General features: G+C 28.1%; 2 protein-coding genes across 3 annotated transcripts; one reads left to right on the top strand and one right to left on the bottom strand.

Annotated features, from left to right (window-relative positions):
* Positions 1-126: 126 nt before the first annotated feature.
* Positions 127-15409, bottom strand: LOC135923743 (conserved oligomeric Golgi complex subunit 4-like). Of its 2 annotated transcripts, none has more exons than XM_065458660.1 (19): positions 15274-15409; positions 15119-15233; positions 14874-14975; positions 14755-14830; positions 14510-14712; positions 14290-14461; positions 13488-13594; positions 13000-13073; positions 12586-12685; positions 12117-12281; positions 10720-10811; positions 9541-9877; positions 9162-9287; positions 8372-8518; positions 6402-6485; positions 5871-5972; positions 5387-5518; positions 4749-4837; positions 127-288 (listed from the first exon to the last, which is right to left on the bottom strand). In XM_065458660.1, exons 1-19 carry the CDS (start codon positions 15351-15353, stop codon positions 246-248), a joined length of 2346 nt encoding a protein of 781 aa, XP_065314732.1. In that variant the 5' UTR covers positions 15354-15409; the 3' UTR covers positions 127-245. The 2 variants fall into 2 exon arrangements, with proteins under 2 accessions (XP_065314732.1, XP_065314733.1); XM_065458661.1 differs by having other exon boundaries at positions 5480-5518.
* A 5277-nt stretch (positions 15410-20686) lies between these two features.
* LOC135924076 (uncharacterized) lies at positions 20687-22372 on the top strand. Its single transcript, XM_065459124.1, has one exon. The coding sequence runs from the start codon at positions 20687-20689 to the stop codon at positions 22370-22372; it is 1686 nt and encodes a 561-aa protein (XP_065315196.1).
* The last annotated feature ends 200 nt before the right edge of the window (positions 22373-22572 follow it).

Here is a 22572-nt window from a genome sequence, read left to right as displayed (position 1 = left end):
ATTATGTTTTTTTTATTAATTTGAGCTCGAGTGCCCAATATTCCTTTACCACAAGGTTTTTCAGTTAATTAAATCTACGTTTATATTTAAATGAAAACTAAAAATGATCAATAAAATTTCATTATAAAAAACCATAAACACCAAGTATTTTAAGAAGGAAATAAATATTACTTAAATATAAAAATTGCATTTTTTTATCCATATTTATATAATATAAAATATAATATTTCTAAAAGTGATTCATTTCATATTTTCAAATTGTCAACATCTTGTTTCACAAAATCAACTCTAAATATAGTATTTTTTGAAAATAAATTACAATTCATATAATTTCTTATAAGGTTCTAATCAGTGATCCTCGATTTTATATTTTTCTGTCGATCTCGGTACCTAAATATATTAGTATGTTGCTACCCTCCGATACCGATTAAAACGGGGAAGGCCCTAAAATAATCTATTTAAAATATTGACCTGGCTGCACCCTGGAATAATTAAATTTATAATTCCAATTTATTTTCATCCAAAAAATGCTTATTGTTAACTCCAAATACAATGTGGCAATTTACTAAATAAAGAATAATTTTTTAAAAAAATGCAAGACCTATTTTTATATATATTAAGGGATGGAATCACGCGGTCACTCCTGATCTACTATATGTCATACCCCGTAGCACACATCCACTTAGTAAGCTACTCTATACGATTAGCAAGGGTTTTGAATTCGTTTAGGTAGTTTACAATTTAATAAAGATTTTGTTCCATTTCGGTTTTTTTGAAGAAAATCATATCGATCGGTTTAGAAAAGATAACGGTTCGTTCCGGTTTTATAAATTTAATTTTTAAAAAAATCATAAACTATATATATAGAGAAAAATCTTTATTCTTATAATTCCATATTTAATTTAACCATGAAGATTACTTCTTATCTAATTAACTAGTAATTTGTCTAATCTCTATTAAATTGAGCAGAGTTGTTAGTATCTAGATATAAAAATGTGGACCTGTATCTAGATAGATTTTTGATTAAAGTATCTGTATCTAGATATTATTTTAGAGGTATCTGTATCTGTTTTAGATACTTTTTAAGATACATTTTGATATACTTCTATTTAACGCTTTTTTATATTATAAATAAAAATACTTGAATGTAAAATATTTTATTTCATATGAGCATATAACTTAATATTAATATATATATTAAAAAAATATATATATGTAAAATATTAAAATAAAAAAGAATATATAAATATTAATTAAATATTATGTCCAAGTTATCAACAAGAAAATTCTGATATTATAATCTATCTCAGGGAATTTGCCATTTTTAATTGCAATGAATTGGTATTTTATTCTATTATATTAATTTTTAAGATTAATATTAATGACGACATCCTTCCATGGCCAATTTATAGATTATATTTTAAAATAATATCTCAAAATAAAGAAAACAAATCTCTGTTAGTAAAATGTCTACCAAAAAATATGCAAATTTCAGTTAGCATTACCTCAACTTGCAACATTGTAAAACATTTAAGGGTATAGATACTAAATAAATGTTTACAATTTTAAATTTTAAGAGAAAACATCAAACACTCTTAATCCAAATAAAAAAGGGGAAGGAGAAAAAATCTATTAGAGAAAATATTGGACTAGGCTCATCATCCATTGATATTTTTTCTAAGTGACCTCAGACTTTAATAACTGAGTTTATTATTGATAGCATTCAGCCATTTTCAATTGTTGAAAATCCTTCATTTATAAAAATGATCAAAACATTAGCTCCACAAAAAAATATAATTTGCCGACAGACAGTGGTTGCTAGAATTTCCCAAAGATGGGAGAATGAAAAGAAAGAAATCATTAAAAGTCTAATAGAACCATCGTTAATATGCACAACAGCAGATTGTTGGAGTGCCTATCGCCGGTATAGCTAACATTTAAATTTGTATAATAATTTAATTACAAACAAATTATTTGAGCAGTTTTAAGAAATGTTAATTTTTAGTTCATACATAGGAGTCACTGCACACTATATAGATCCAACAAGTTTGGAAAGAAAAAATGTAGCGTTGGCTTGTAAAAGAATGACTGGTAGGCATACATATGATAAAATAGCAAAAAATTTACAAGATATAGCAAAGGATTATTGCATACAAAATAAAATCTCAAATACCATTACTGATAATGCCAAACACTTTATTAAGTCTTTTAGGTTTCTTTTATTATAAATATAATATTACTTATTTATGATAGAGTTTTCAAGCCAATTGAAAATATTAGTGAATCCATTGATGATCTGGAAGATGAAGGAAAAGTTGCACCAATATCAATATCAGGTCTTTATACTACTGCTCAGGATTTTGGAATATCAGAATCATATTTTACCTAATCATCAATGTTGTGTCATTCACACATTGAATCTTGTTGCCAATGTAGATGCAAATAGAGCCTTGCAGTGTAAACAATATCAGAGGGTAAAACTATAATTTTAATTATAATATTTAATATTTTATTCCTTAGATATATAGCACAACATTGTCTAAATGCCAAAATATATGGAATAGACAAAATAAATCTCAAAATTCAGCTGAGATTATAAAAAACAATATTGGCCGATATTTTATATGTCACAATATAACTAGATGGAACTCCACTTATAATGCTTTACAATTAATGTCAGAAATTATTAAGTCTAATTTGAAAAATTGGACAAGATTTGTGATGGAATAAAACTATCTAGATTTTTATCTAATGAAGATTTTATTCATGAATATTGTTTAGTAAGTTATAAATAAAATTTATATATACAGCATTATTTTAAATTAGCTAATGAAGTCGGTAGCAAGTTCACTTGATATCCTGCAGGGTGATAAATATATGTTCACAACTTATTATTGTGCAACTGTTTCCCATCTCATTATTAAATTGAAAAATTTTAAACTAATGAACCTGAAATTTTGTTTACCACTCTTAAATTACTTAAAGGGATTGAAGATAAGTAAATTAATAATAAATTAATCAATATTTAATAATTCTAAGTTTATTGGGACAATTTTTGAAGATGAAAATATTTTGGCAACTATGCTTCATCCTTTTTTTAAACTAGATTGGACATGGTTACAAATGGATGAAAATTTTAATAAAAAAAACAATTAATACAAAGATTAGTTGAGGAATTATCAAAGTCCTGCCATCAAATGATAGCAAATTAACCTGTGAAAAAAAAAACCAATAATTTAATATCCGATTTTTTTCAGTATCCCAAGCAGGAGATATGATTGTTAATGATTTAAATTCTGATAATCAACAAATTTTAAATAGTTTTTTCAAAAATGAATGCCGAGATTTTAGTATTTTTAAACAATTGATATAAAAATGTTATTCATTAAATATAACACCACAATCCCTTCCAGCGCTCCTGTTGAAAGACTTTTTAGTATAGCTAAAAAAAATTTACAGATAAACGAGGATGTCTTAATGACCAAAATTTTGAAAATATTTTATTACTGAAATCTAATAATTATTTATGATCATTTAATCATACATTATATTATTTTATTAATGATATATAATAATTATTTATATTATCATATATTATATTAATATCTAAAAATCATTATTTTAGTTATATTTTGATAAATGTGATATCGAGTCAATAAATTTTTTAGATCATTTCATGAATTTTCACAATAGAATCCTAATTTAGGTTTATTAAAACCTTATCTAAGAGTATAATAAAAAATGTATCTGTACATAGATACATTTTAAATTGCATCTGTATCAAGATAACTTTTTAGAAGCTGTATCTCTATCTAGATAAATTTTTAGACGATGTATCTGTATCTAGATCCATTTAAAAAGTATCTTTTAACAACTCTGAAATTGAGTATATAAAGTAAAAACTAAGCTTGGTATTGATTGATATGAAGATAATGATGATCTAATTGTAAAAAAATTTTAATTTGAAAAGAAATCACGAATGTAAATTTTCTTCAAGGAAAATTAAGATTTCAAATTTAAGTTAATAATTTAAATTTAATAATTTTTTAAAAACAACCGGTAACATATTTATAACCTTTTGGTACGCATTTTTTATATTTTCTTTATAACGGTTCCGTATGGTTCAGAAAATTATATCGGTTTCGTTCCGGTTTTGCGGTTTAATTCGAATTCTGGCGATAAAGGCTCTCCAATTAAAAATATATATTATAACCATATTGGCAGTGCCGATTAAAATATAAAATACCGATTCGTGCAATAGTGCCTTAACAACCGAATGTAAATAAAAAATAGAATTGATCCATTTTTAAAATGTAATCGGTTGCAAAACGATTCCAAGAATCGGGCATCTCTAGTTTTTTTTAAATATAAAAGTATGAAGCATCCCTAAAGACAAGATTCTGACAAGTGATCTGCATCGGTTCAAGCCCGTCCCGAAATTTTATTTAAAAAATTTTGTCGGCCACGCCCGAATTTATTTAAAATAGAAATCAATTTTTATAATTACTCAAAATAAACGATATATGTTATTTGACGTCCTATAAATAAAATCACATATTTTATTTAACATAAAATAGATAAATTTAGATATATTTTAAAAAATTTGTAAGACCCGACCCGGCCCGAATTTTCTTAAGCCTACTTTTGCAAATCTCTAATTTTGACTATAATTTCATGAAATAAATAAAAAAACAAAGAATTAAGAAAAATGATCATATGGTACAAAAATGTAAATAAATAATTCATACCGCAAAATCAAGATTTGTTTTATATCGTGGTTCGTAATTTTCCAAATTATATTGCTAGAAGGATTACATATATCGTTTATTTCTTGTACCTGGAAAAAAGGGTATTTATTTAATTAAATAGGAATTTCTCATTTAAAATTTGTTTTAAAAAGAAAAGTTAATATGATGGTAAATTAGACAAAATAGCAAGACATAACTGGTTTTTTTTCGTATAATATACATAATATAATATATCCTATTTTTTCCAGAGACCTGCGTATAACATTATTAAACGGCTAGATATGAGCCAATTTTTAAAAACGGCCAACTCAATATTTTATCAAAAAAAAAGTACGCAACTGAAGATTTTGCTCATAATGAGGGAAAAGGTTTGGACATATATTAGCGAAATCTCGATGCTTAAGCAATATTTTTCTGTCTAAAATATTGAGTGAGCTGTTTTTAAAAAGGCTCAAATCGAATCGTTTAACAAAATTACTTGTAGGCCCGGCGCCTAAGATTCACCTTTTCTATACCTGATTTTTAAATTTCGAAAAATCTGATCCGCACCTGAAAATAATTTTTTTATATCCCGGGCCAGATTTTTCTTAATAAATTCTAATCTACAAAAGAGAAAAAAGAAGAATAAAAATTTTAACATTTTCGATGTTCAATATCATATTTATCTGTGATAGTCTGGAAAATTTATCTCTGGTTGCCCAAGAAGATGTCAAGGATGTTAAGAAATTTACTAGTTGTCTGAGCTCCTTGTCAAAATATAAGGCTCCGAGCTTTATCAAAATTATTATGTAAAAGCAAAATAAAATTATTAAATAAAAAATAATAGAAATTTTAAAATGGAATATTTGTTTAATTTTTTTTGTTGAAAGATTGAATTGATATCGTTTAACAAAATGAGACATAAAACATATATTCCTTTAAATAATATTGTCAATCAAATTTATAAGCCAATCGTGTATCCATTCTAGGAGAATGCTCTATATAATAACATTTTTGTGATCAACATTAATATCTTTATATTTTATATATACAGAGACAGCTAGACTTAACGTTTAAGCTCAATATATTAAAGGTATCAGCCAATCGAGCTAACATAATAGGATGAAAAAAATATAGACTTACTCGATTAAATCTCGTCTTCATAATAGCATTTTCCAGGTAAATAGGAATGTCAGAAACATAGAGAGATATCAGTTTATTGAACAATGTTGATGTTAAAGAGGCCTATTAAATAAATATAATATACACATTATGTAAGTTTTAAAAGGACAGGAGGATTCTGATTAATTAATTGAGGACTACAGCCCCCCCCTCCATCGACAACAAAAATGGATTAAAATGTTAAAATTTTGATTTTTATAATTTAAAGAAATATTCTTATAGTTTTGATGTAGACTCTGATTTTGACTTCCATTTTTTTTTAAAAAACTCCTAAGAAATAACGATGGGTAAAAACTATAAAAGTATAAAATTAAATAATTTAAATATATTTTCTTGGAGGGTGGGGGGGGGGGGGTCATAAAATAGAGCTAAACATCCTAAATAAACTAAGTAAAATTGACAATTATATGATTAGTTCGCGTCAACCTTCGGATATTTTACTATAATCGTGTAAATTAAAAGCATAGAATATATAATAATTTATTTTAATACCCGAATATCGGTTATTAAAGATTGAATTTCGTATAAAATAGGTTGTAACCAGGGATCATGAGCTTCGTAGAGAGCCATTTCATTCTTTTAAAAATATAAATCATTTAGACTATATTATATTATATATACTCGATTATTAAGATATTCTCAATAATGCTTATTTAATTAACCTTTTTTTAAAAAAAATGAGAATTCTTAAGTATTTTATATCTTAGCTAGCTATGCCTAGATATAGTGAAAACGCTGTATTGTAAAAAAAAACAAATTACAAACGTAGGAAAAGTCTTATTTACATAATATTAACCATATGGAATAGTGTGAAAGTATTTACCAGATATATCCAACAATATAATAACAAAAAAAACACATGTACTACTTATTTCATCAAGTTTAGTTAAAGCAACTTTGAATTATTGCATTTTACAAAATTTTTAAAAAAAGGAGTATCTAGTGATTATTGAACGTAAGGAATAGGGTTTGAAGTCTTATTCACTAACAATCAGGAAATTCCTTTAATTTTGATATGTATCTATTATTAAAAGAAAAATTCTGTCCCAATTTAATCGAATTCAAATTAATTTTACAAAAAAAACAACTTGAATTGATATAAAACTCACTTAACAACTCCAAAATTAACCTTAAAATAAACTAATTTAGAATTAGAGCTCTAATCACATTAAATGTCGTACAACCAGAGTTGTTAAAGAATAGTGATTAAAGAATAGTGATTAAAGGATCGACGATACTGGATTCTATTTTTATTTTGGAAAATTATTTGGACCGACCACCATAATTTACAATAATTTTCCACTCATTTTTCGCTTAAATTCTAATCTAGAATAACTTGAGGTTTTTATTGAAAAAGGAAAAATATCGATTGTAAAAAGACAAAAACTTTAGGTTTTTAATGAAATCGACAAATTAGATTGTAAAAAAGACAATAAATTGATGTTCTTATTGAAAGATGAAATGAAATATAATCAAGGGACAATAATAGTCGATTTACCTTGAAAAGGAGGTATATGAAAGAAATAAAGATATGATAGGAGAAAAAGGAGAAGAGGAAACAATAAAAATTTCGCATGTTAATTTTATTTGTAAATGACTTGATATGTGGGATTTGGCAACAAGATAGTAAAAATCGGAGATCGATGATTCAACACAAATTTTCAACTGGCTTGAGAAGAAGAGGTCATCTTATATGGAGAGATGGTTAATGAGATAAGAACGATATCAAGAGATCTTTACAGAAGAGATGAACGACAGGGATCAAGAAGGCCTTACTCACCATAAAAAATAATACGATGTTGAGGTTGTGAGGGTGACCATCTCACCCTGGATCATCGAACCCGCAATAGTTGATAGTAATTATTCGATACTATCCGTGCAAAATGTGGAAGAACAAGCTGGGGGATAACTCAGTAGAGATTAAGAGGACTGATGAACAATTATTCGAAGAGAAAGGGTGTTATGAGTATAAATAATAAATATATTATCTTTTTTTTCCCCTTTCAACAATAATTATGCATCCAGTAAATCAAAATTTAAAACCATAAAAGTAAATGAATTAAAAATAAAAATCAAATAATAATAAGGTACAAAAAAATTATTTCAATAATTTTTTCTACATAATTAAAATTTACAAGTCTAAAATATCTTTTCTCTAATCATAAAAAATCCCATTTAATCTCATAATAATGTATTTAAATTATATTTCGACCCATATTTTACAACAATAAGTAATTCAGATTATAGAAGGAATGTCTCATTGAAAAAATAATTGGACTATTGATAAAAGGATCGTGATTGCGATATTTATTTTTTATAAAAAAAACCAATCCATATTTTTTTGAAAATATTGTGATTTGATCCTTTTAGAATGATCGATCAAGCATGTAACAACTAACAATCATACAACCGAAACCCCCAAAATATACCATTGATATATAAAAATACTTTCATATTTTTACTTCTGTAATATCGTGATTAATTTTGGCAAAATTCTCGATGAGAGGTCTAGTTTTCACTCTCAGCACGTTTTCGTTGATTGCTTTGAGGCCTTTTTGCAAAATATTTTGCAATACCTTTTCGCACATGGAAAAATTGGACAGGCAATTCTTTAAAAGTGGTACAAGATATTGAATTCGGAGATTAATATAAATTTATAACCATAGAATAGTGGCATGATGAGTTATTTTAAACTTTCATCGATTTACAAATTCATATTCGTGTAAATAACAATTTAACCGCTTAACCAATTTGATATTGATAGTTTAAAAAAATAACATCCCCCTAAGTTTTAAAATAATTATCAGAGATCTGCAGAGGTGCTATTTGCACGGTCCGGAGGCCCAGCAGGGATTTTTATTTCAATAATTTTTTCGGCCCAGCCCGAGTTTCATATTTTCAGGCCCGACCTGGCTCAGCTTTTTATTATTATATCCAATGCCGTTTCAGATGTGGCCGCTACAAAAAAACGAAATCTTTATAAATGGAGTTAAACAATACTTTAAAAAAAATTTTTAGCAACAAAAACTCATGGAAAGATGAAAGTACCCCGAAAAATAATAGCGTGAAGAAAGTTATTTAAAATTTTTTATTTGCAAAGGGATTATAATTTTAGAAATCGTGTTTTAAAGTTTTATTTTGTGGTCATGGTTATAAAAATAAAATTCTAATAATTTTGGAGCTTCGTTTCGATTACTTGATAATATTTTACTTATCGGTTACAAGTCAACCTAACAAATTATTTTTACATACCATAAATTTTTCCTTTGCTATCGTTTTGTTATGTTGAAAGTCCATGGCAAAGTTGCTTTCTTCCTCCAAATCTTTTATAAGTTTTTCCAAGTATTTGATGCTCAATTCGGTGTCGTTTAATGTTATCTACGAGAAGGAATAAGATATTAATAATTTTAAATGAAAGTGAATATATTGTGTATCTTTTAGAAGCAGAACTTAATTTTATTTAAGTTTTATAAAAAATTGCCTGACAAAAAAACAACGTTCACAAATAGAGAAATTAACAATATAAATGTCAGTTAGTTTAACTATTGTCGAATCTATTTATATAATTTTTTTAGATCATTATTCATTTTATACAATAAATATTTCAAATTAAGAAATAAAGATGATTAACATAAGCCTCTTCCCCGAATTTCATTTTCTGTTGCGCCGTTTGGTAACTTGAATTCGAATAAGCGGACATCGTATTTCCACTCTGATTGGAGGGTCCTATGTCAACTTGCGATTGATCAGGCGTTTGGTTGACGGAGGGGCTTACCAATGAGGTGTAAGCGGCGTGACTTAGATCGACTAAGAGGTTTCCAGCGACCGCGCGAGAACTTTTGGGAGCAGTGACGGAGTAATACGAAGCTGAAGAGAGGTGATTATCGGCGAGATCGTTTTCAAATAGGTCGGCGCAGTGATTCACGACTGCGCAAATACCGTCAACGTGGAAAGTGGAAATCGAGCGTCTAATAAGCAGAGTTAAAATTAATTAATTTTTTTATATTTGTCTATCCTTTATTATATGATAGAAAAATTATTAATTAGTGGATTTCGCACTCCCTAATACGGTCTTCGAGTTGGATGAGGGTTAGGTCTTGCGCTTGCCAGAAATAAAATTAAGAGTGCTTAATCGAAATAAAATTATGCCAGAATTCCATTAAAAAATGATAAAAACTTTATAGAAAAAGCTTTCACAACCCATTTTGTTTCAGAATAGAAAAATGATTTTAAAAATTCAAAATATACTATTTTTTTAGGTGGTCTTAATGCCAAATAGTAGTCTTATTTGCCCTGTAAGTGTAACTGTAGTCTGAAAGATGCATTTTAAAAGTTTAACTTATAATAAAAAATATTAATATTTTATGTGGATAAGTTTATTAGCTACCGTTTGATGGGATAATAAATATAATATAAATAGTCAATATTTTTCAATATCTAATACCCCTACTTTATATATATAATGCTTAAAGATGTTATATTCCTAAATTTTATGTTCATAGATTTCATATATATAAATTAAGTTATTTTATTTTAAGAATGTTATCAAACTTTTTCTTTTATGGTTTCTATTTATTATTACTATAAATTCAGGATTTTAATGTTTTATATTGACACATATAGTTCGATCTTTTTAAATTTTCATTATTAAATTAGATTTTAATTATTCTTTACATTGCTTGGCAACAGAACTTAGAATCAGAACAAAGCCCGAGTTAAAAACTCCGATTTTAAAGTATTCTATATTATAAATCTCGAAAAAGACGCATCCTAAAAAGCCTGTTAATCAATATGTATTAAAAAATGAAACTTGACACATTTTTGTATGACAAAGAAAGTATCATCCACGATGGATGACGTAGAATGAGATCCCATCTTCATAGCGTGATTCATTCCTTCAGCCTAATTTTTATTTAAAAAAATAATTAAATATACGGTAAAAATTTTATAATTCTAAACATTGCGAAAATAATAATATTACATTACCCGCCAAAATATTATTACATAATAGATGAATATCTAGAAAAAGAAAGAAATATATAATATATGAATAAAGTAATTACATCCTCAGACGTTTTTAACATTTTAAACGCTCTAAAGGCGTGAGTAATGTTGTTAGACGGCTCGTTTTGCTACGATTTTTTAAACGGTTAACTCAATATTTCATCCATAAAAATATTACGCAAGCCTGAAGAATTTGAGGAACAAAGGTCTAGACATATATTATCGAAATCTCGAGGCTTAGGCAATATTTTTATGGCTAAAATATTGAGTTAGCAGTTTTATAAAATCAAGCCGTTTAACAACACTAGATGAGAAACGTTATTTAAAAATGGGTTATAATATTAATTGTATATCATTGAATTATTAGGATCTTTATTCCACGTTTGGTAGAAATCTAAGGTAAGGTCAAAATAGTATATCTCCCCCTCTATATTAAAACAATCAAACACGAACTTAATTTTATACGAGGATTTTATAATGAAGTTGTTTAAGTTATAAATCAGCATAGAAGCAGGGTGCATATTTTTTTTAAAACGGTTTCCTGTAAAATTAACTACGGCAGTTTGAAGTGTATAATAATCAAGCAAGATGATATATTATAAGGTTATAAAATTAAGAAAAGCTATTTAATTCATTTTTTTTAAATAAGAAACTGCCCTATGTTATACATAGAATAAAATTCAATATCAAAGTTATGTAATTTTTAAGTAATTTAAGGAATTATTCAATTTTCATGATAATATAACAATATGGATTCCATTTATTACTTTTTTTTCGGGTACCTGCAGAAGTACCCATAAGGCCCGGCGGATTTTATTTCTAGGTCCAGCATAAGGTCTTATATTTCCAAGCCCAGGTAATTTAAAATGTAGTATTTTTAAGCCCAGTCCAGATTGTTAAAATTTAGTCATTTTAAAATCTTAAATTTTTTGAAAATCTTTTCCAAGTGTAATCAAAAATATGAAAAGCGAATGAGTTAATAAATGGTATCATGCAACTGGTTAATTGATAACAATTTAATTAAAAGATGGCCAAGCTACATATGTAAGTATTTATTTATTTTTAGATATTGTCAGGAATCGATTTTAAATATTATGCTAATTTAAAATCTGTATATCAGGACTGGGTTTTGTTCCTGGTCCGCAGTTCAATTTCTTCTTCTATTATTACTTATATTTTAGCAAAAGAAAGAAAAATTTAAACCTTTTTAAAGCTTTTCTTCATAAAGCCCTGCTCTAAGGTGATATAATCGGCGAGCAATCTCTGAATATCGCCATTTAACCCAGAATCGAGAATCAACCTAAATATAAGGTGCAGTTGCTTGGCGGGTGTTGAATCGATATTTTCGTCTAATTTCTCTTCGTCACCCTAGAAGAAAATAAATATTTACTCGAATTGACGATGTTATTAAAATAATGTTTTCAGGTATATTACGTTTTATTTAATCTTTTAATAAAAAATTTCGCATTATTATATTTTATGGCTCAATTCATTAAGGAGTCGGTGACTCACAACCACAGAACTTCTGTTCTGTCCCATTTAACATGCTTTGAGAGAGATGCGCGCGTTCTACAAAGATGCCGCGATAGATTGGATGGGATGCCTCCCAGATTCAATTTAAATATTACATTAAATATTTTATTATTATTTATACAAATAATACAAAAAAAACTTGAATAATGGTTTCCAAAAATTTGAAGAAATATTGGGTCTGCGTAATGCATGAAGTAATTTCGTCCAAAATAAGGTCTAGTTCTTTAATGCTAAGGGATCTGTTTTTATATATTCCAAGTTTTTTAAATTTATTATGTAAATTAATATATGTTTTTTTTAAATAGTAGATTCAATGTAGCCTTCAATAACTTGAGAGCCTTAACTAATCTGAGCAAAACTGATAGCTCCAAATAGATATCCTAATTTGTCATAATAATACTTTTGCTTATATTCCAATGGGGACGCTAACTGCTAATCAAACAATATCACTTTGCAAAATATCATTTCAAAACTTACTACTGAATAAAATATTATGAATATTTGAAATTTCAAAAAGTGTATTCTTCCCTTCCCTTCTCTCCCCGATGCTAACTTTTCGTTTGGTTGGTTTGCGTTGGCGATTGCAATTCGATTTGGACAATTAATTTCGAGATGAATTGCTTGTAACTAAATCATAAATTTTTATTTAAAGGATCTATTTTAATCATTTCATAGACAAATTAGCAAAAAATATTACATTTTATGTTAAATTAATTATTGTGCTAAATAAATTTATTTGATTTCTATCTATCTATCTATCTATCTATCTATCTATCTATCTATCTATCTATCTATCTATCTATCTATCTATCTATCTATCTATCTATCTATCTATCTATCCATCTATCTATCTATCTATCTATCTATCTATCTATCTATCTATCTATCTATCTATCTATCTATCTATCTATCTATCTATCTATCTATCTATCTATCTATCTATCTATATCTATCTATCTATCTATCTAACTTTTTTTCTTTCATTCCTTCTAAAAAGTACTTACAATCATGATTTCGGAATTAAAGATTAAAAAATTAAACTTTGATTTTTAACCCGAACGCTTCTTGTAGAGACATTAGAATGTCGTGAGACACTTTGTCACATTCAGTTTGTAGAACTTTTAAAACGGATTTCAAGTTACTTTTACCTATTGCAAAATAAATTTATGGAATTATTTTTTATATTTTTATAAACTTAAATTATGAATAATTTAAACAGGTTTATTCTTGATAAAAATATTAATTTCAAAAAAATAGGGCAACTAGACCCAAATAATAAGAAGGGGTCATAAATTTCAAAAGGGATGGGATTTCCACTCCCTCTGTAATATGTCATTTTAATTAATTTATTAATTTGCAAATATATATAGTACAATTAATTTATTTTTAAATTAATAAAAATTGGTGTTTTTTAAAAAAATTTGATCTGTATTTGGGCAAGAAAAAAATTGTCAGATTACAACATTTATATTTTTAAAATTAGCCCCCTCCATCATTATTTGATTTGGGTCTACTTATGCCACTGGATATTTTCCTTAAAATTTTTAAAATATTCATAGTATCCTGAAAAATATTATGCAAGCCTAAAGATTTTGCTCATAGATGGCACAAATATTATCCAAATCATGAGGCTTAGGCAATATATTTCTGTTTAAAATATTAAGTTAGTCGTTTTGAAATATCAGCTCAAATGGAGTGATTTTGCATTACTAATTACATAAGTTAATTCTATGTCAAAATCAATAAAATTAGTTTTATTGGTTAAAATATATAACGAAAATATTATTATTTTTGATAAACTTATTGATAATTTAAAAAAAAGTTATGTTAATTGTAATCTAACCATAATAAGCTTCAACTAATGGTTGATTTGTCTCAATGATGTTTACAAAATTTTCAAATAAAAGTGTCAGTATATGGGAATAACTGTTTGTAGAATTTTTGTTTGATAATGGAAATTTATCATTCTTGATTTTTGATAAAATTTGCTGAATATTTTGATTATTTAACTTAAACTTTATGGAAATTAAATAAGTATCAGATATAGTTAACATATTTTATACCTGTGAAGCAAGATAGTCACTAAACTTGGTTAGACCATCATCATTTGCTTTTAACAATGGGTATATTTTAAAATATCTTTCAATTTCTGCTCTGTCATTTTGAATAATAGCCATGTCAAATTTTTGATTGATTACACAATTTAACTCTGATTTACATTTATTTAATATTTCAAATGATTCTTTTAATTGTTTATTTGATTTATCTATAAAGGGTGTTACTTTATATATAAAATAATACCATTTACCTAAGGTGTCAAAATTTGATGATTTCATTAAAAATGTTTCATCAAAAGATAAATATTTGTTTATATGGGAAGCTGCCTTGTTCAAATGAATAGTTATATTTAAATATGGAAAAAAAAACTTTCTCGTAATCCATATTTTTCATACACATTTGAACACCCACTGTACAAAATTTAAGGTTTAACAGATTCTCTACTTTCCGCAAGCATGTTTGAACCCTATTCTTCAATTTTTTAAAATATAACAAAATCATAATATATAGCAAAATCATTATTTGAAAATCAAAATATATTTGAAGAAAAGATTTTTTAATATGTACATAAATAAAACTTAAATATACATAACAATATAAAAATATTGATTTACTCTTGTTTGATCAAGGTTTCTTATCTTACTTATAACTCCCTCAGCCACACTCCATGAATTATGAATATCATTTGATAATACTTGGGCATTAGATTGCAAAATTTGTAAACTAGGCCTTAAGCACTAAATAGTTATATATTAATATATAGTATTACAATTTAACACAAAATTTCTCGATCTGGCTTTGAAGATTTTGATGAGACTTTATCAAATTTTCTAAATTTACTTCTTCCATTATATTTAAAACGTTTTTTTTACAATACACATGAGCTTTTCTTAAATTGTGGATAGATGATAGGCTTTTAAATAATCATAAATCATATGTTTCGTTAAACCTTTAATATATAAAACCTTAATAGGCGTTTGAAGTCAATAAGTCAATATAACAAGCAAATATAAAACAATTTTGAAGCTATTGCAGGCATGTATGCAGCGTGAGGAGATAGGAGAATAAAATGCAGGCAAAATTTTTTTTTAACAATATTAATGTTTTATAATTACAAATTTATATTTTATAATAATCATAATTACCTATTTTTGCAAATATATTCCAATTTACATTTATTTATCACATTCACAGCAGAAATAAATAGGATACTAACTTTGGCCCTATATTTAATTACCATTTTAAAAATTTCCCACCAAATCATTTGAAACTTTTAAATGATTTGGTGGAGTAAATTTTTCAAAAAAATGACTTCGATTTAATTAAGACCATGAGAACTGAAAGCAATATGTTAAAACTTAAATAAACTAGGGCATTGCATCCAAATTTTTTTTGGGGGAGGAGGAAGCTTAGGGTGGAGCTCCTAAGGGGGGATGTTTGATTTATTTGAAGGTTATCTATTAAATTTTTTAGATGAAATATAAAAGGTGATAGGAGAAGGAAAAGAAAATATGGAAAGATAAAGATAAATAAGAAGGAAAAAAAGGTGCAAGAAAAACTAAAATGAAAAGAAAAATGCTCCAAAATCAGTACCCCCCCCCCCTAAAAAATTTGCTAGTTTCGACCGTGAGGTGGTGTTATTTTTACATTATTAATTCTACCTTTTTAATTATAATAGTAGTTCTTTCATAAAAAAGAATAATTTAAATTATTAATGCTTTACTAAAACTTTCAAAATATTGTGAACAGAGTTGTACAAAAGATCTTCTTTGAAGATTTTTGAGCGAGATCTAGCTCAAAAATTTGAGCAAGATCTTTAAAGATCGTAAAATTTGAAGATCTTTTATTTTTTAAAAATTTTGTGTAACGATCTTCAAAGATCTTCATGATATTTATTTTTTTACCCCTTTATTAAAAGCCCAGATGTTTTTCAATTTTCATCAAGGCAGGAGGAGAGGTATAAAACATAAAAGAAATTTTATATTAATAAAATTGAAAAACATCTGGGCTTTTAATAAAGGGGTAAAAAAATAAATATCATGAAGATCTTTGAAGATCGTTACACAAAATTTTTAAAAAATAAAAGATCTTCAAATTTTACGATCTTCAAGGATCTAGATCTTTGAAGATTTTATTTTGAGCAAATGTACAACTCTGATTGTGAACGTAAAAGAGTTATTTTAGGAACATGAATTCAATTTAAAAAACTCACATTTACAATGAATGCATTATTATAGTATATTGTTTGGCACAAATATCAGTTTACTGATTGAATCTCTAACACTTTAAAATTATTTTTAAAAGAATAGCGGAAACTAATCCATAAATTGTTTATTTGGAAAATAATGTCTATAATTGGGTAAAATATATAGATTTGATTGATGTTTAGCAATATCACTGCATTATAATATGTTTATAATATAAGTGATAATTTTTACCGCAATACATTTTGCCCTATTCTATCTAAAGTTTCATAGATTACCCCTCAATAAATTTATCATACTCCTGGTCTACTTCGCTTGTCTACCCACTACCGCTCTCAAAATAATTTTATGCAGACTGTTCCTACTCCCACCGCTCATATAGACGATTGAGAAGGGAAAGGTAAAAGAAAAGTGAAATTGAAAAATAGGAATGAAAAAGGAAACGTGAAAGAAAAAGGGAAATGTGAAATAAATGAGATATGCGAAAGAAAAGGGAAAGAAAAAATAGAACCAAAAGGGAAAGAACAAGGAATAGGGAGAGAAACGGGGATAGGAAAGAAAGAAGTAAGAAAAGGGGATATGAAAAGTGATAAAAAAAGAATATGAGAAAGGAAAGTAAAAGAAATCTTATTAAGTAGAAAATTTAATAATTTGCAAATTTTAACTTATCGATCAGTGAGTTGAATTTATAACAATGCATTATAAGTCTTTATTTAATATTATTTATTAGTATCAATGTTTAAAATTTTAGGGACTTTGGAATGTAAAATATAATCCGTAATATCTTATATATATTTGTTCCCAGAACCAAAATTCAGTGGTGGCATAGATTTTTTTTTAAAAATATTAAACTAGGTTTATATTTAATATTTAAATTTACTTCAAGTTTCATAATTTAAAAATGGTTTTTGGTGCACTTTATTAAACTACATAATAACCAATGATAAATAAAAAAGATATTTTTAGTTAATAAATAATGTGAGGTTAACTTTCAATCATATTTAAATTATATTAAGTAAAAAAAATGTTATAATAAGTTATTATGAATAACATACATTTAACATTCCTCTTAATACGCAATTTGGCGTAAGTCTATCATCTCCCTCTTTTATAACTTCTCTCATTAAATTCATATCGATGTCGTTATCTTCTTGATCACGTATAGCAATTAGCGCGTTTTATATTTATCATATTTTATAATATATTCATTAATTAACTTTTGATTTTAGTTTTAATTTACTTTTTATTTAATTTTTATAATTTTATTTTTAGAATACATATTCATAATTATTTTTGAAATATAAATATACAAATAATTAATAAGTGGAACATAAAGCATGATTTAAATAAAGATTATAATATTAATTTAATTGAAAATTTATATAATAGTAATAATTTAAGTAAGCCAATATTTGTGAATTATTCATATAAAAGGTAGCGTTGGCTTTGCTTTGGTGGCCACTTATTTTTTCGATTCCTCTGTACCTTTATTGTCGTTTTTGTTTTTATCATTAATTTTTCTGTCTTTTATCGCTTACTTATTTTTTAGCGCCAACATTATAATTGGGATCAAAATAGCCCAAGCCTGTTCTAAGCACGGGATAGTCAATCAAAGAGTTTTGGTCATTGAAATTATAAAGCTGAGATAATTGAACTTTTCGTGTTTAGGGCCAATCTCTGACGGATAGTATCACTCGTTGGGATCCTCGGTTCAGTGCTTCAGTTCTTTACGATGTTAAAGTCGAAATGTATAGTTGGCAGGTAACAATGGCAAATATTTAGCTAGTTTATTCGCCTCGGCGTCCAGTAGAGCATCCCTATTTATATTGGAAGGAGAAAGAGGATTTAATGCATAAGAAATCCCAGGTTAGGAATTCCTCCCACTTCCAAGGGATCATGGTAGAGCTATCAGACCGTTTACCATCGGAATTGTAAAGGTCATTGGGCTTGAGGGTTGACGAAATGCCAGCAGATTTTTAGGCCCTGGAAATAGTATCGTTGCATTTTAAATGTTTAATGAATCTGCCTCTTAAATGATCGCAATGCAAAGAGTGACGGCCTTTGGAGTTGACCGATGTTTGACAGAGAATAGTGATAGGATCACCATATAGCAATTGAGTCTAAGACCAATGGCGTGACGTAGCCCATAGTTGCTTAGTAGCTGGTCAAGATTTCGCGATGGGAGAGCCTCGATAAATTCGTAGTCCCTACCTGTGGAAATGGAGAAGAGTAGAGAATGATCCTCGGATTAACACTTCCATTTAAGGTATGCCAGAGTTTCCTAGAAGCTTATTCCAGTCCTTCTTTAGTGCCAATAAAGAAAGATCGACTAATGAGAAAGATTTCCATAAAATTTTCTGATTATCATATAATATAGATTTTTATATTTGAGTTTCTTGAATTTTATGACTAAGACTTCCCCCTCTTTTATTAAATGTGAAATTATAGCTGTCACATGATAAATCTTGTAATTTTGGTTTATTTTCTTTAAAATTAAAATATGGTTTACCAGGCGCGTACGTAGGAATTTGGTCTAAGGGGGGGGGGGATAATAAAATATTTTAAGAAATATTATTATTATTTAAAAATATTAAGCATAAATTTATTCTAATAACTTTTCTAATGCACAATTTTAAATTAATGTGAATTACATAAAAATAATATATATAAACCGGCATTGAAAAACTATAAAATAAATCTGAATTATAAAATATAAAGTGAATATAACCATGGTATGAATCACTTAAATGACCCAAAATTGAAATTTAAATTTTTTGAGCCTTTAAATATTATATATAAAGTATAAAAAATTTAAATGTTGGAAATATAAATTAATACACAAAAAGTTTCTTAGTAATAATTGTATTTTGTATGTTTGAGAATTTTTCAATTATCTCATCCTTGCTTGGAGTTAAATGTCTATGAATATTCAAAACATCAAACCATTCTATCTACTCTCAGAAGTTGTACTTCATAGGTTTGTTTTTCAGCCCCCGGGCGGGACCGTGTTTTAATATTTTTAAACATAGCCGGGTCGGGCCCGAAATTTTTTAAAAAAGACACTCGGGCTGTTCCTGAATTTTTTTTTAAAATATACGGCAGGTCTGTATATTTTAAAACCAAATATTTGAAATTGTCATTATTAGTTATAAAAATCTAAAATAAATAAATAAAATTTATTTTTTAAAAAATCGGGCCAGGTCTGAAAATTTTATTTTCAAAATAGCTGGGGTCAGGCCTAAAAAATTTTAAAAAAAACACGGGCTGTGCCTTGTCTTCTTAAAAAAGAGAATGTTCTCTCATTAGTTTACTAATGGGAAGAGTTGCTAATATATATAACCATTTTAATACATTGAGAATATAATCTAAAATGTGTTTGAAATAATGTAAAGCATCCATAGCTTTTTTCCGACTGTATCAACCATATCTTTTAATCATAGTTATTTAGCTAATAAGGCATCATAAGATACTTTTACCAATGACATATGTCATTTACTTTTACATCTTCGTGTTAAAATCTAACAAATAATTTTTTCTTCTATCACCATCTGAAAACGTTGGAAAGGCTTTTGTGAGTAATATCTGCGGATTGGTAAGTGCTGTATTATGAATTAAAAACCATTAATTTATTTGGGTTATAAATGTATCCAAGAGAGGGGACATTTGTTTTATAGATGAGCTTGCCTGCAAGTCGAGGGGGTCAAATATTAAACATGTCTATCTCTGCTTTTGACTCAACAATAACATATAAAATATGAAATTCTTCATCAACATTCTCTAATTTCCTTGAGTTCTAATAAAATGCTCTCCGCTATTCTCATCTTCTAAATCAAGTCAATGTCATGTTTTTGAAAAGTATTAAATAAAATAGTTGTATTATAATTAAATAATACATTCTAATGTGAAAAAAAATTTGTAATAAGTATTGTTTCCATTAATTATCTTGTTTCTGAGAATATTTCACATGATATTTCAGTAATGGCATTAATAATCGGCTTGATGGCTGAGACTCGATCTCGTTGGACAAACTTGCAATTTCTTTCTCCCTGTTGGATAAGGAGTTTCAGAGATAATTATTATTTGACTGTCGGCCCCCTCATGTCCCCCTTCACCAAACGAGTTGCCTCAAGGGGGTTCCGACCGCGCTTGGATCATATCAAAATCAATAATAATAACAACCAATATTTTAAACATCCAAATCGCGCGGGTGTACACAACAAATACCACGACATTGTAAGACAACTGATTGTTGCCAACGTCATCGAACAAACTGATGAGGACCAAATATGTTCTCCTTTATTCATCATTCCAAAAGGCAATGGATCCCCTCGCGTAATCAGTGATTTTTCTGAGGTATCCAAGTACTTTCTTCATTACCCGTTCAGACTGAAATCAATCCCGCTGATGTCTGCGAAATTGGACCAATCTTCGTTCGCATGTAAAATAGACATACCCATCCCATTGGCCACACAGGTCAGGAGTTTTTTTGGGTTTAAATTTAACAACACTAATTATCGTTACCGCGTACTTCCCATGGGAGCTTCATTTAGTCCCTATTGCCTCCAGTCTATTATATTGCACGCCTGCGCAAAAACGGTCAAGAAAGCAAATTATAACGTCTATCTAGACGACATACTCATCTACGGCAACAATGAGAATGACGTCAAATGGTCGACAAGATCCTTACGGTGTACCCTCGAAGGTTGGGGATTTCAAATAGCGACGGAAAAATCAGTCCTTGACCCAACCCCCAGCATAACCTACCTTGGTGTCCCTATCAATCTTACGGACAAAACCGTAGCAGCTGACACAAATACAAGACGTAGGCTTAAGAAATGCCTGGAGGTTTTCAGACAACACTCGTACCAACACTTCCAGGTGGGCCAGGAGTTAGAAGCCAGGGTATTGGGAGTCGTTAATCATTACGCCTATACGATTACCGGCATGTCCAGATTATTCTCCCCCTACTATGTCACTATGAATCAAGGACACTTAGCCCCCATCGTTGACACCTATCTGGCCTTTAGAAAAGCGAACATTATAATAGATGCCTTAGCCGCTCCCTTATCACTCCACTATTACGCTAACTCACCGGTATATGTCGATGCATCTAATTCACATATAAGAATCAATTTTTGGGAGGTAGACAACTTGTCAGTAGCCTACAGCGAAGCTTGCCTACTCTTCAATGTCCCGACCCACGTCATTGAACATATTAACGCTAAAGAAATCTTAGCGGTCAGCATTGGTGCTATAATGGCTATACACAGAAATAATGAGCACCCGATGATATTCACAGATTCCTCCGTTGCCTATTACTCATACGGGAAAGGTGGATCAAGGTCACCCTCGTTAGAAATTATCTTAACTCAAGTCCTGTCAAAACTAGGCCTAGCCAATTTTACCGCTGTGTCCCAAAATATCCAATGTATACCATCGGAAGATAACCCTGCCGATTTACCTTCTAGAACCTGGATGGCCGCCAGGGAACAACTGGATCTATTCGAAGGGCCGGTTCTAGAAGCAGCGATGATCTTACAACAATACGAAGATTCTCTATTCGGAGAGCAATCAAATCCAGATACCCCTTCGTTAATATCAGGGCTGTCCGTACCAGCTAGGTATATATTACTCCAAGGAAAACTTGAAATCAAAATTAATTGATAAAATAACTTAGTGGATGAATGTGATAAATAAATATATATGAGATAGGAATAAATATTAGCAAATATAAATAATATTAACAATAATATTTTTGAAAAATATAATCCGCCATCTGTATTTTATTTAGGGAGGGGGGTTTGTCCACCTGTCCCTCCCCCCTATCGCTGCGTACGCGCTTGTGGTTTACACCTGAATGTTAT

This window comes from Gordionus sp. m RMFG-2023, chromosome 2 (assembly GCF_954871325.1).
Source record: "Gordionus sp. m RMFG-2023 chromosome 2, tfGorSpeb1-WG-v2, whole genome shotgun sequence".
Classification (NCBI taxonomy): Eukaryota; Metazoa; Nematomorpha; class Gordioida; order Chordodea; family Parachordodidae; genus Gordionus; species Gordionus sp. m RMFG-2023.
Note: the sequence above shows the minus strand (reverse complement) of the source record. Positions and strands in the feature narration are given on the sequence as shown.

What these genes read in the sequence shown, in the direction of transcription:
- LOC135923743 (XM_065458660.1), bottom strand. Translation starts at nt 15,353, where the DNA reads ATGGAAGAAGTAAATTTAGAAAATTTGATAAAGTCTCATCAAAATCTT. An exon ending in GAGAAATTTTGTGTTAAATT is followed by an intron (nt 15,234 to 15,273) that starts GTAATACTATAT and finishes TTAGTGCTTAAG; the next exon opens with GCCTAGTTTACAAATTTTGC. An exon ending in GTCATACAAAAATGTGTCAA is followed by an intron (nt 9,878 to 10,719) that starts GTTTCATTTTTT and finishes TCTGCTTATTAG; the next exon opens with ACGCTCGATTTCCACTTTCC.
- LOC135924076 (XM_065459124.1), top strand. Translation starts at nt 20,687, where the DNA reads ATGGCATTAATAATCGGCTTGATGGCTGAGACTCGATCTCGTTGGACA.